The sequence below is a fragment of the Molothrus aeneus genome, chromosome 2, assembly GCF_037042795.1.
Source record: "Molothrus aeneus isolate 106 chromosome 2, BPBGC_Maene_1.0, whole genome shotgun sequence".
NCBI lineage: Eukaryota > Metazoa > Chordata > Aves > Passeriformes > Icteridae > Molothrus > Molothrus aeneus.
The window spans coordinates 93380429-93394059 of NC_089647.1; the positions used below are offsets into that span (position 1 = coordinate 93380429).

The 13631-nt window shown below is 35.9% G+C and overlaps 1 protein-coding gene across 1 annotated transcript in view; it reads right to left on the reverse strand.

Annotated features, from left to right (window-relative positions):
- The window catches only part of MYO16 (myosin XVI), a 358751-nt gene that overhangs the window by 212022 nt on the left and 133098 nt on the right, over positions 1–13631 (reverse strand). Inside the window, exon 5 of the mRNA XM_066545334.1 lies at positions 861–969. Coding sequence (XP_066401431.1) covers positions 861–969 — 109 coding nt within the window. The remainder of the gene's footprint in view (positions 1–860; positions 970–13631) is intronic.

A 13631-nucleotide genomic window follows, 5' to 3' on the forward strand; every position in this document is an offset into this window, starting at 1 on the left:
AACATGCAATACACTGGATGTGTGCAGTATAGGACCTGACACTATGATTTCCTTGACATTTTCCTTAAGTGTTCATTAACAGAATATAATTTAACTTAGTTTATGCTAAAAAAGATTCCTTATATGGAGACAATGTTGAAAATACAAATTTTTACATTATTGCTCATTATATTTGCTTAATGCCTTTTCCTCAGTGTTAAGATGAGCCACATAGAATGTTAAGACAACCCCTCATAGTCAAAAACAATGCTAGAAATCTCACTTCAGCTCATATCTAAGTTTGGAACTGATGAGCAACAAATCCAGTTTTTCCCATACAAGTCCTGTCATCTATAACATATTTAGCATAATTCATAATATAAACCTCCCTACAGTATTTTCACAATTAAAAAAACCCTAAACCAACACTAATATTTCTGAATGAGAGATAAAGTATCATATGCATTTTCATTCAAATTATTTGTAAAGATTTATTTATTTAGCACTTGAAAAAAGTATTCTTTAAGACTATAGATGGGAAATGAAACAAAATGTGAAACCTAGTCCTTGAATAGTTAAATTAGTTGTTTTAAAAGCTTCTGTATTGCTGCAGTTTCTCCATTTTGAATTTACATTCTAATATCTCCATACAAAAGGTCAAAAGGAGTTTTGACAATGACAACTGCCATTAACCTTTGTTAGTTGTTCCAATTTAAACGCACTGAAAACATTTGTGGTTCCAAATCATCTTCCTCCCCTTCATCCCCAAACTGATATAGTTCAATTGGCTTTGGTGTGACTTCCATCTGATTAATACACATCCTTATTATTTTTATGACATGTTCAATAAAAGCATTCCAAAAGCTAAAGAGCTGACTTACCATTTTCTTCCAAGTACATCAGAAGGATGCTGCTAGATTCAGTCCCTTCTACAGCATAATCAAGTGCAATATTTCCATTAACATCTTGCAGAAGCACATTTGCTCCAGCCTACAGACGAGAATTAAAAGCACTTTAGGTTTTTGCACTGAAATCTCAAAACACAACTGGGGTTCTTACATGATCCTATTCAAAAACATTTCAAAGCTGGGGTTCTTAGGCAGTAGGCTGATTATCACCTGAAACAAAACCAAACACACAAAAAGGCAAAGACAAAATGAAGGACTCATGAATGTCAAAAAGGCTGCCTTTGTTTGAAACAGCTGACACTGTTGCCACACTGGCTGTCCAGTCTGGCTTTGCTACACAGATGTCTGAGTTGCTCATGGGTGAGTTTTGCAACCACCACCAATTGCAGCAAAACACTTTAAAGTCAGCTGTCACTGACTACAGTTCGCCTTAAAACACTCCACCAGTAACCAGCAGTGGTCAAGAGCTGCCTGACAAGCAGCACAGACACCCTGCAGCAGGGATGGGCAGACAGCTGGCCTGGGTAGCCTTTGTCAGCTGGCCTGACCTCTTCAGGCCCCATCCATCAATCCAACCTCAAAGAGAACTATCCACTGCTAAATGAAATTGCCATTTGTCACCAACTGGAGACAATGAAAATGAGCTTGATAATTTCATCTGTAGTCTCTAAAGAAGCCAGGCTGAAGCCAGGCTGAAATTTCTCTAAGTTTCACTCAAAATTCAATATAAATGAGTGACAACTAAGAAGAGCCCTTGGGGTTGTGGGGTGGTAAAATGAACAGATTCATGAGAAGCTTGAAAAAAAACCAAACCTACCACCATGATTATATTTTTTATATTAAAGATTGTTAATGTAAGAATCTGTAGGAAAATATATTTTTTTAAGTAAAAAAGCTGTCATTCTTGAAAATATCATAAATGTCTGGTAGACATAGAAGCTTATATTACCAGTGCTACATTACTAGTGTTACAGCATTAGAAGTTACATTACTAGTGAATTGCCATGTATCTTCTTTAAGAGGTAACATTAATTAATTTTAAATTTCTCTCTATGGCTTTTAATGGCAAGGAATTATGAAATAAGTGTGACCTCAGGTAAATTTAATTACTTTTTTAACAGCTTGTATGATAAAGAGTTTAATAAAAATGAGAAGTGCCAAGGACTGCCTTTCTTAAAACCACAGCAGCAGAGGTCAAATGCAATATCAAATTATTAATAGAAGACATGACTGCTTTTTTCAGGAGCTTTTTCTGTAAGTATTGTATCAAAGAAAAACTTGCAGTAGGCTCGGGTTCTGGCTCAGCTGGTATAATGATACAAAAAATGACCAAATTCACGTAACCTTTATGTTATCAAACTTGAAGCTGAACTGTTAGTCTGAGGTGATCTGAGTTTCCTACACAGTGACCAGGGGATAGACAGACATCAAAAATTATTCACCTCAGCTGTGTCAAACATCTCTTACATCCTATTTGAACACATTCTATGCAGCAAAATAATCTGTCCTCCTACAAAACACACTACTTTCTTCTAGCTTCATCTTGTTGCACTGACTGTAAGGGGAGCCCAGAGAGCAAATTTTGATTAGATGTATTTCTTCTGAATTTTTAAATGAAATTAGATGACAGGATTTGACTTTCATGCTTAATGAAAAGGAATGGAAGGAGACAAAAGCGTAAAATCTTACATTCATTATAGTGCTATGAAAATAAATTTCTACTGTCTGTCCTGCCAGATAAAATCAAAAAGATGGTAGGAAATCAAATAAAGGGTCACTTTGAAGATCATATTATCTTTAGGTGATAGTTTAGCAACTATTTATTGCACTTGTTCCACTACTAGGAAGTATGATTTCTGTTTTTCTTTCTACTCACTGACCCATGAGAGTTTGTTGGTGAAGGTAGAATTATGAAAGCAAAACAATTTATATCTCATTACTTTGCATATAACAAAAACCCACAAAATCTTTCTGGTATAGATTCTTCCTTGCACACAGATAATCTCCAGGTAATGTCAAAAGACCATTTTATTCCTTGTTAAGAAACCAAAAGACCTTTGACATATCAAATTCAGGAAAAGTAGGATAATTACTTTGGTCAGCAGCACACTTTTAATTCATTTCTAATATGTAATATCACAGAAGGAAGGATACAATATGGAATTACTCATCTCCAAGTAATTTTATTGGGTATTTCTATATTAATAGCTTGAGAAATGTTTGCAATGCTCACAGACAGTTTATTTAATGAGTTAAATAATAGGCATTTTTAATATGGTGTATCATCCCTGCCTCCCAGCTCTGCACCATCGATGAGTTTACTGGGGCTGTGCTCTGTCTCACTGCCCACACCAGGAATCTAGACCTTGAACAGGACTAGACCACTACTAACCAGTGGCTACAGCACTAGTGTGGAGCACATTGCAAACATCACAGATTTTGTACCTTAGTTTAGATTCAGATGACCAGAACTGTGCAAATGAACTTGAGTGCTCTGTTACATATACAACCTTGTAGGCCAGACAATAAGAAACCCAGATGTGACTAGAGACAGAATTCAGATTATCTGAATATAGTCCTACTTTGCTCTTAGGTTTCTGCTCACAGCTCTTGAAGGAAACATGAGGAAAACAGTCCCCATGCTGCTGATATTGCTTTCCAAATTTACATGCATACCTTGTTTATTTTCTAAATGCTATTCCATATTTATTCCATTTCAATACAACCCACTTGAATTCTGCATGTGGTGCTCAATGTATGTGAAAAGTTACTGGCTTATTTATTCTCAACACATCATCATTCTCAAGTCATTTCTCAATAAAAAGAAATCTTTTACAAAATTTTATGTACTATATGCTGTATATACAAAATATTTTTGAGATAATTATTTGTCTGCAATGATACATTGTTTCTATTTTAGTAAGACTACAGAGGGAACATCTTTAAATATATTACCTTAAGGTGTTTCTAAAGAGACCAGGTTAAATAACACCAAATGCAAAATGCAGCTGAAGTGCATTTGTGCTATGCAGAATGATATCCATATGTAGATACAGCAAGAAAGATTGAACTCTGGTGATCAATAATAACTGAGTAGACTTTACCAGATTTACATAATATTCCCACATAATCAGAAATCTGAGCCTGCTGCCAAAGAAAAAATACCTTTGGGTAATGAAAGGATAAAAGATTTCCTTTCTGGCTCCAGCAATGATGATTCAAAATACTTCAATTTTTATTAGGATCACATTAGTTTGTATTTTTTATTTATGTTTTAATTTCTGTAGAATCTCTGATATTTTCAATGTTTTAATTTCAGAAAACCAGAGTAGAATAGCTAATTTCCAAATAAAGTGGAGTCCCTTAAGATTAGCTAGAGAGCTCAGGAGCAATATTGTTGACATAGGTCAGATCTGCACAGTTCCACAATACTAATCTAGGTGCATGCCCACATTTTTTACCAACATGATGCAGCTTAAGACAGTTTCCCACTCAGTGGAAGAGAGATGAGCAACTTCAGATTCAGTGTAGAGTACATGACACACTGTACATCTCCACTGCAACTTATCCCATGATCACATCTTTGCACAAATAAACTTGGGGCTGATTTAAGATAGTACAAAGAACACTGCTTTTGCTTAACAGGATGCTGTAGGAGCTAAACTCTTCCTCCCCAAATCATGTTCCAGAAGATGGGGAAAGGACCAAATAGCTTCTGAAGTCTAAGCACTACTGGAAGTTTTGATTTGCAAGAATTTACAAGAACTAGCAACTGCATGACATCATCACACATGGACAGTCCTCTACAGTGCTCTGTCCCTATAGAAGCTACCCCTTGGCCCTTGGGACAGAAACCCAAGTATAAATGCAGTCACAAACTCTTAAGACTGTGTTGCTGCAGCTGTATTCAGTGGATCAATGTCCAAATTCCCACTGCTAAGCTAAAAGTTGAGTTTAGTCCACATTCTGCAGTTAGGAAGCCTAATTAGTGATATTGTTAACTCAGAGGCAATCAATAAATAATCAATCTCTCAACCTATCTTTTTTTTTAATAATTAACTGATTCTAAAAATCAATTTATCATGCAGAAGGGCAATTTTTTCATTAAGCATTTAATTTTTTAGAAAGTCTTAAGACTTCCTTCTGTACTATTTGTTATCTGACCAATATTCCTTCCTACTCTTTCTTATTTCTAGTGCTGTGATGCAACTTATTATTCCCAAATGAAAAATATGTCTACTACCATTACTCAAAAAAAAAAAGAGCAAGGGCCCAGGAATCTCCATTCTGAGGAATGGGTCCTTATTTAAAGATTTAAAATTCTTTATTTCCTTCTGTGTCTCTGAAATCCACAATATTTTTTGCATTGGCAGTCTAACTTTATCAGGATAGGTGAAAACCATATGAAAAGCTGTGGGCTTAGACCTTCTCCAGCCATCTCCAGTGTTCAAGGAGAGATCTAACCACTGGGTTGTATGTCCAGAAACTCAATGCCATCACAACAATATGGACAGGAGTGTAATCTGATTTAGGCATTGTTTGAGGTCTCCTAACTTACCAAGGTTCCCCAGGGACTTGGGAGAGATTTGGGCATTTCTCAGCCTAGGTACTGCCTCTTGCTTACCTTCCCAGCTAGGATGTCAAAGATTTTGCACCCAAACATTGTGGTCAGAAGGGCTTCCTGGTGGAACTACTTTCTGAACCAGAGTCAGCATCAATCCACTTTAGGTGGAAATTGGGCAGATTCCTGAAAGTCTGACTATGATTCAATGAAATTCTTGAAATCCTTTCTTCTCTCACATACCTTAAATTATTCTCTCAAACCAGTGGGCCATGCAGGTTATTTAAACATTTGAAAACACTAAGTAATTTAGATTTATTCATATAGTAGAAAGTCCCAGGTGCATTATAAAATATTTGTAATACAGAAATGATGACCCAGCAATTGCCTCTGTCTCCTAGGATTACCACCATTGGCTTAATGAGCTTTTAAGAAGGCAATGAAAAACACAGTAGATCCTGAGGAATATGTGAATGTGTGTGGATATTTAAAAAAAAAAGAAAAAAAAATGAGAGAGGCAGAAAAAAAATTAATACACCTGTTGCTATGGAAAAAAAAGCAAAACCAAAATTTTCTCCTAATAGAAGGCTTCTACACAGTTCTTACAATGGTTCAATTGTTCTACAATATGCTAGCTGGGTGCAAATTGTGCAGTCACCTGTCAATCCCATCACAAAACCTGACTTTTTTATACCTACTTATATTCTTATATTAGTAATCTATTTTATTCAATTCCACATATTCTGTGGGATCTCAGCACATCGTTCCCGGTGTCCAGAGATGCCAGGAGAACCCTTGGGGGTCTCGGAAATCCTGGAATGTTGCCAAGAGTGTTTGGTGGCTTGATTTTGATCCATCCACAGAAGTAACAAGAGTTTGAGGACATGAGAATCACTTTAGAGTGAAGGGTGTAAAAGGGACACATTTATAGGGTGAAATATAAACTTTAAGGTTTTTGGTACAGGGGGGTTATGGAGACAAGATGGAGGGATCAGGGCGTGTCTCGTCCTTCTTCTTTCTTCTTCTTGTCCTCCATCTCCTGTGGTGATGTTGGCACTTGGGGATTGGTTTATGGTGAAGGTGCACTTGCTAACAAGGATGAAAAGTATTGGAAAATAAAGGTAAATATTATGTACGTAGATTTTAGTATAAAAAGACATGACCCCCCATGGGTGGTCAGAGAGTGCCTGTGGTTGCCTTGCAGATCAGACCTCTGTTGGGCAGACAGAAAATTTTGTAGATAAGAAACAATAAACAATCTGAAGATCGAAAAGCTGAAGAGTCCAGACTCGTCCTTTGAAACGCGTGCCACCCAAGAACCACCCTACCCGTGTCCGGGCAGAGACAGACAGCCGAACTCGACAATATTCCGTATATATATAACGGTATAGACTTATATACATGCAAATATAGAAGCATGTATATAGTATTCTCTCATCTATGTTCATCAATTTCCTGCAGGGATAGGCTAGCATTTTTCCATTAACAGCTTGAACACTTCACTTTTTCATATTTTTTTTAAATATAACCACATGACTTACAAACCACACAATTTTTTAAATGTTATTAACCAAGATTAAATGTAATTCTTCATAAAACATTAGTGGCATTTCACTTCCTATGACATGTGCAGTTAAGTTTTCCCCCCTCCATTGACCTCCTTTTTCAAATTAATTCCATGAAAATGTTTTGCTCGTTGAAGGACACCCAAGGTTTACACATACACACACCTGCATGTTCTCATGTATGCCACAGCTACTGTGCTAATCCTACCTCCTTGCCAAAGCCCTTAGTACACAAACAGTTACAAAGAAAGCAAAAGTAATCAGGATATAAAGCTCTATTAGTTTGAGAATAAGGAAACATGCAGGAAATCCCTCATGCTCATGGCTCTCTGGTGCCCTGCAACCTTGCTCTCTAACCTCAATGGTTTGCATTAATTTTCATTCAAGATACCAAATCCCACAAATGTAGCTGTCTCCTCTTTGTGGCTACTATTAGACTTATTGAATCTTATTCCTTAACAAAGCAAAAGGAATAAAGTTGCTCTACACAGTGTTGTGGTTTAGGTCATTAGCACTGGATACCACTTTACACAAATTCACGATGCTGAACAGATGAGGAACAGCTCGCACGGCAAAGCTAAAAAAAAAAAAAAAAAGCTGAAGACTTCACCACATTAGGAAACCACGACGAAGAAATAAAAAATTAAGTGAGATGGAGCAGCTGCTCTCAGTTCAAAAGCATGTCTTCCCTCCAACTCACTTCAACAACAGATTTTCTGCAGGCAGAATATTACTTCACAGAAATCACAATACAGCTACTAAAGAGCTGGGGAAAAACGTGATTACAATTATAGATCCTCCACTGACAGTTCCCCTACCTGCTGCCATCATAATTGAGTTTTGCCTGCTTAGTAAGAAGAAAACTTGCAGACACCAGCTGAGTAGCCTCTTTTAGATTCTCTTTATGAGCACAAAACAATCTAGAAAATATTTTACTAAATCTAAATATTGTCTCTCAGAACACTGATTGCAGACTTAATACTTTCATTTTAACTTTTCTCCACATAAACCTTTAAGGAAGACCCTTCCCCATGACACCATGGATTCTTAAGATATTTGGGAGATAGATAACCAATATCTACACTGCAGAGGAAATAAAAGATTCCTGTTCCAGAATAAAACATCAAAAGAAACCCATGAAAAGGGACTAGAAATCTACCATGAAGGATACCTATTTATAAATATTTACTTTTACTTCTCCCCCCCTAGACTTGATAAAGAAATGGAAAGGGATCATAAACATTTATAAGCTATCTACAAAGATATGGAAGTTCAGTACAGCCCATGGCAAACAGTACAGTCACCTCAAAGCTGTTCTAGCTGCAGTTTTGGCTTATTGACCCTTAATGTAGATTGCCAAAAGAAAAGAAAAAAAAAAGACAGTATACTTCCCTTGTGGAAGACAAGAGTGTGTCTGATGGAAAATCATTCTCCAAATAGGAATATCTGCAGCACAGCTAACCCTAGCAGCCTCCTTCCTTTCATACATCTTGAAGAAAAGCAAGTAGAAATTTCACCTGTACAAAAGCAATCCTTTAAAATCCCATTCTTCATCCTTCATCAGGCAATTTCCATCACTGCAGTCTGTGGGGAACACACCCGATATTTTATTAAATGGGAATTTCAGTAACTCCAGACTGATGACTTGAACTTCAAAGTATTATGTTTTACAAATAATAAACCACGTCTTCTCTTGGGCAGTTAAGTTACTTGCAGTTAGTTAAATTCCACATCAAAACACCACCATCCCTCAACCATAAAGTATGCCATAACTTTTCCAAAATAAAAGGTTTTCATCAATAAATTCTTATGCATTTAAACCTGAACTCCTAAAAGCACTGAAGAAATGCAAACAGGGGCCTCATTAAGTCTGAAAATATTTTCTTCCTTTCTTTACAGAGTGTCTCTTAGCAAAGTAACTAGGACCCAAACTCCATATCTATACATATAAATTAAGAACTAAAATCTGTGGATTACAAATAAAAGTAACAACTGTTAGGTACACTAACAAATGTTTCATGCATGCCTTACTTGGGCTTGTGTAGCTATAGAGAAAATGCAGGGAACAAATCCTCCTGCTCAGCTGATTTCCTTGATTGTAGGGCAACATGTTAAGGTGTATTCAGGAAAACAAATTCTCCCTTAATACAAATAGAAAAGCCTCTCACTTCCTTTTACATGGACTTGCAGAGGGCACAGCTCTGCAAACTGACCCAGCACACCATTTACAGGATTACTTCCATAACCTTGAATCAATGGTTACCTGCAGCAGGAGTTTCCACCTCTCACACAGGAAAGGCTGCAATATTACTGTCTTCAGTATTTGTTCTATTTCAGGGCTTTCAACTCTGTAAGAGTTGCTACTGTCTATAAATCCACGCCTGTCACATTACCAAAACTTTTATTTCACAGGGAGTAGGAACTGTCTGCCATCTGGATGAGCTTAACTTGTGATATAATAAAGGTCTGAATTCATTTTCAGCATGCCTGATCCCACCCACATCATAAAAACACAAACACAAAGCTCAATCCCTTATGTCTGTGACAACACAGCCTACAGAATCAAAGCTGAATTCAGAGCTTTATAAGTGCCCTCCAGGCATATAAAATAGACTGAAAAGGATAAAACACATTTCTCCAAAAAAGCACTCTCAATAAATCAGGAGAGGATGCAGTGCTGAAAATTTTATGCTAATACTTTTATGTAAATGCTAAAATAGATGCATTTGTATTACCACAAATTTATGTTATGCCACTATTACTCACATATTTCTATCATGGGTACATGCTAAACTAGTCAAGGAATGATCATATAAATGTAGTTTGATATTCATTCATCCTTGTATAAGTAAAATATTTCAGCTGCACTGTGGATCAAAGTTCTTTAATTCATGGCTCTTCTGGGTTCCATGTTGCAAAAATGGGCACCAAAATCTGAATACACAACTTAACTCCTCATCAAAACAGACTTTCTTTCTTGTTATAGTCTAGAATATAAGATTTAAGGGTGCATGCCAGTGTGCATAATGAACATCATAGTGTTCCAAAAATCCCAGGCATGGGTAATGACATGCTGGGTAAAAAGGGATAAAAGTATGTGCCAATACAGTGTCTGTTCATAAAAAACATCCTATATTTGCATATATAGGATCATCGATGCCTACAAAAATCCCCAATTTTATTTGAAAATGTTCTTCTTGATTGTTGCATTACTTCACAAAATAGTAAAAAAAGTAGTATTTTAAAATTGCCAAAGTTCCACAACCATTTTGGCAACCGTTTAGTTCATGAATAAAGCATTTTTCTCCTTAAACTAATAGAATGTAGGCAATGTCAGTTCACAGAAAAGATTTTCAGTAGAGTTAAAAAAAAAAACCCAAGGCTGTCATGGCACATAGTACAGATTGCTTGACAGGCATAGTCTGTTTGACTAATGCATGCAGAAGATAAAAGAATTAGCACTGATGACTGAAAATGAAAGACCAACATTTTCCCATCTGTTTGTGCACCATGGGGACTTAAATTCCACCCATCAGCTGGAAGGCATGAAAAAGGCAAAGAAAATCCCACTCAGTTCCAGTCCTGAACACTTCTGAAAACACTCTAGAAGTGTAGCATGTTTGCAACAGCATCTTTCAAAGTAAAATACAACTAAGCATGCAGTTCTGAAATAAAAAGTTAAAACCTACTTATCCTGAAATGGTCAAATAAAAAGTAATGTACATTCCTCAAGTTACCACTATTGCCATGTCCTAGAACTACAAAATTCTTGAGGATTGGGGAACACTCCATTAATTCTAAAGGCATACAGATTTGTACTTGGATCTTAATCAGACAGCAAGTTGTCTTTCATGGTGGTTCTTCAAATTCTGAATCCTAATACAAACCACCAAGGTTTCTTGGAATTTAATGTCTTAATTTCTAAGCTAAATATAATCTGATTTCCTTGACTTAGCTTTGCTTCAAGCAATTATTCTTATTTCCTCTCTTCTCCCACACAAATATCTGGAAATGCTGAGTATCATCCAGCTAGTTTGACTAGAAATTGCAAGAACAGAATTATTTTTGTTATATCCATTTCTGTTTCTTAACTTCCATACTTTATTCTGAAGTTTTTCAACAACTTCAACTGATCATTCTTAATGTCATGAAAATCTCTACCTCAAGTGCATGGCTAAATTTTGCCATACAATTTGAACATTAATTGCCTCAGCCTCAGTGTGTCTTCAGATGTAATCACTGCTGGATTTATATCTGTGAGGAAATAGGCCTTAAAAAAATACTTTTTCTCTTGCTTTTATTGGCTAGGTGTGCATTCAGGCATGAGACAGTTTTGTTTAGCCACAGTGTAGGGCAAATGAATCTACAGTTTCTGGTGTGACAGGCCATGAGCAGGACATATTCAGTTCTAGGGCTCTCACATAACTGAGTTTAAACATCCAGTTATCCAGTCTCTGCACATATGCTTTATTCAACCAGAAATTACAGGAACCAGTCTTACTCTCAAGATATGCACTTGTCTTCATGCATTATCAATATTTCAATATTTTATCTCCCAAAAATTTTCCTTCTATTGAAAAAAAGAGCAGTTACATTAAAAAGCGGCTAATGAAGAATTATATATCTATGATTTTCATCTCTAAAGTCAAGTATGACAAAAAAGAAAACAATAATGGTGTTTCTTTCTTACTTTCCTACTTTATGAATGCACCTTTTGGTTCAAAATACATGTTGCACATTTTCAGTAAGGGCTTCTCAGATAAGAGACAAAAAGATGAGGCATTAGGGTATCAGAAGGTCTCTAAGAGCATGAAGACACTCCTTTTAGCTTAGTATGCAAAAAAAAATTTATTATTTTGAAAAATTACATGAATTGGATGTACCTGTTTGAATGTCACAAAAATAAGTTGATGTACTTTTAACTCTTTTAAAACCATTTTATCTGAAAGTGTGAAAAAAAGAAAAAATTCAGAATGTATTTTCTGACTGAAATTTTGTATTTTTATTGAAAAAGAATTGAAGAAATTATAGAAAACTCAACTTGCCTGTTATATATCACAAAAAAAGTTCTTTTTGCCTAGAATAGCATTCTCATTCTGTTCTATTTTTAAGACACTGCAGCAAAAATCCAAAAGATCAGAATGAGGTCAAAAAAAGGATAGTTGAAGTACAGAAGGAGGGGTATTTGACTTGATATTGCCAGCACTCAAATTATTTGGCAAGAAAAGGGAATTAGAAAGGAAACTTCAAAGAGCATTGATGACTAAAGACTAAAATTTCCCCATCTGTTTCTGCACATGGGACTTGCAAACTTCTCATCAGTAACAGAGCTTATGGAAAAAAAAAGAAATTATTCGAGCACTGAATGTCTCTGATAACAGTATAGAACCACACTTTCTTCTAATTTTACTTTAATTGTAATCATTAAAAATTATGACAGGCACACAGAAAATTGATCAGTCCCTGTCTTATATAATACTCCAACAAAAGGTCACTTTTTGAAATTATTGCTTTTTATTTTTAGAACAAATAGAAAGAAAATCTCCTTCACACAGCAGGGAGTGAGCCTTTGGAATTGTCTGTCAAAAAGTCTTTTAATGTGACACTACAGTTAAAGTTAACACTTACTTTATAGCCATTAAGCAAGCTTGCAATTACATAAGGTCAAACAAAGCTCGTGCTTTAGGAATTAAAACGATCATTCCCTGGGGTTAGCAAGAGCAGTCACTTGTGTACAAAATTGGACAGTTAGCAAGGCACAGCTTTATTGTAGGCAAAATGGAGATAAGAAGCATCCTCTGATGATCCACTACTGTACTGATAAGTACAAATAAAATATATATCAAACTTAAAGTTTTCCTTACAAAGTTCTATGTGTTTGTATGTATATACATATATATATATGCATGCATATTTATGGGAAAGTACTCAAACACACACACACACATATATATATATATATACACACACATACATATTTATACACATACGCTCTCCAAACAAAACTGCAGGTGAAGGTTCTGCCTGGTAGCTTCACTTGAAAGATTTTCCACCCCTGGCACACCACAGAAAAGGGTAGAACAAAAAAAAAACCACAACCACATGGCTGCAAAGAAAGGAAGTTGATTTTGATGGCTCAGTACAGATTGAAAGTTGTTTTTTGAAGAGCTCGTAGTTGACATGTTCAGTGTAAATAACACAAATGTAGAAAATCTAACTAGGGGCAAAACTCAAGGCCCTGTTTAACCTGATGGCCTTCTCCTCAATCCTCACAATTTGGGGGAATTTTTCCCTTCCTGTCTATGCACACTGTCATATTCATGTCTACGTATTTTTGTTATTTGGGAAATACAGATGCTGAATGCTTTGATTTTTGTTCTCCAGTCCATTTTGAGGTTACATACACACACACATGTGCGTGTGTGTATGTTTGTGCCTGTGTGTGTGTGTAAATTAAATACACTTGAAATGGCACACATGAATAAATAGCACTACTTCAGGTATGACATCAGATCTTACCATTTTATTAATGCATAGAAAAAAAGTCAGAGCCCATGCTACTGTATATGCACACACAGTAAAAAGAAAGAAAATCTGTATTACATGTCTATGGTCTAA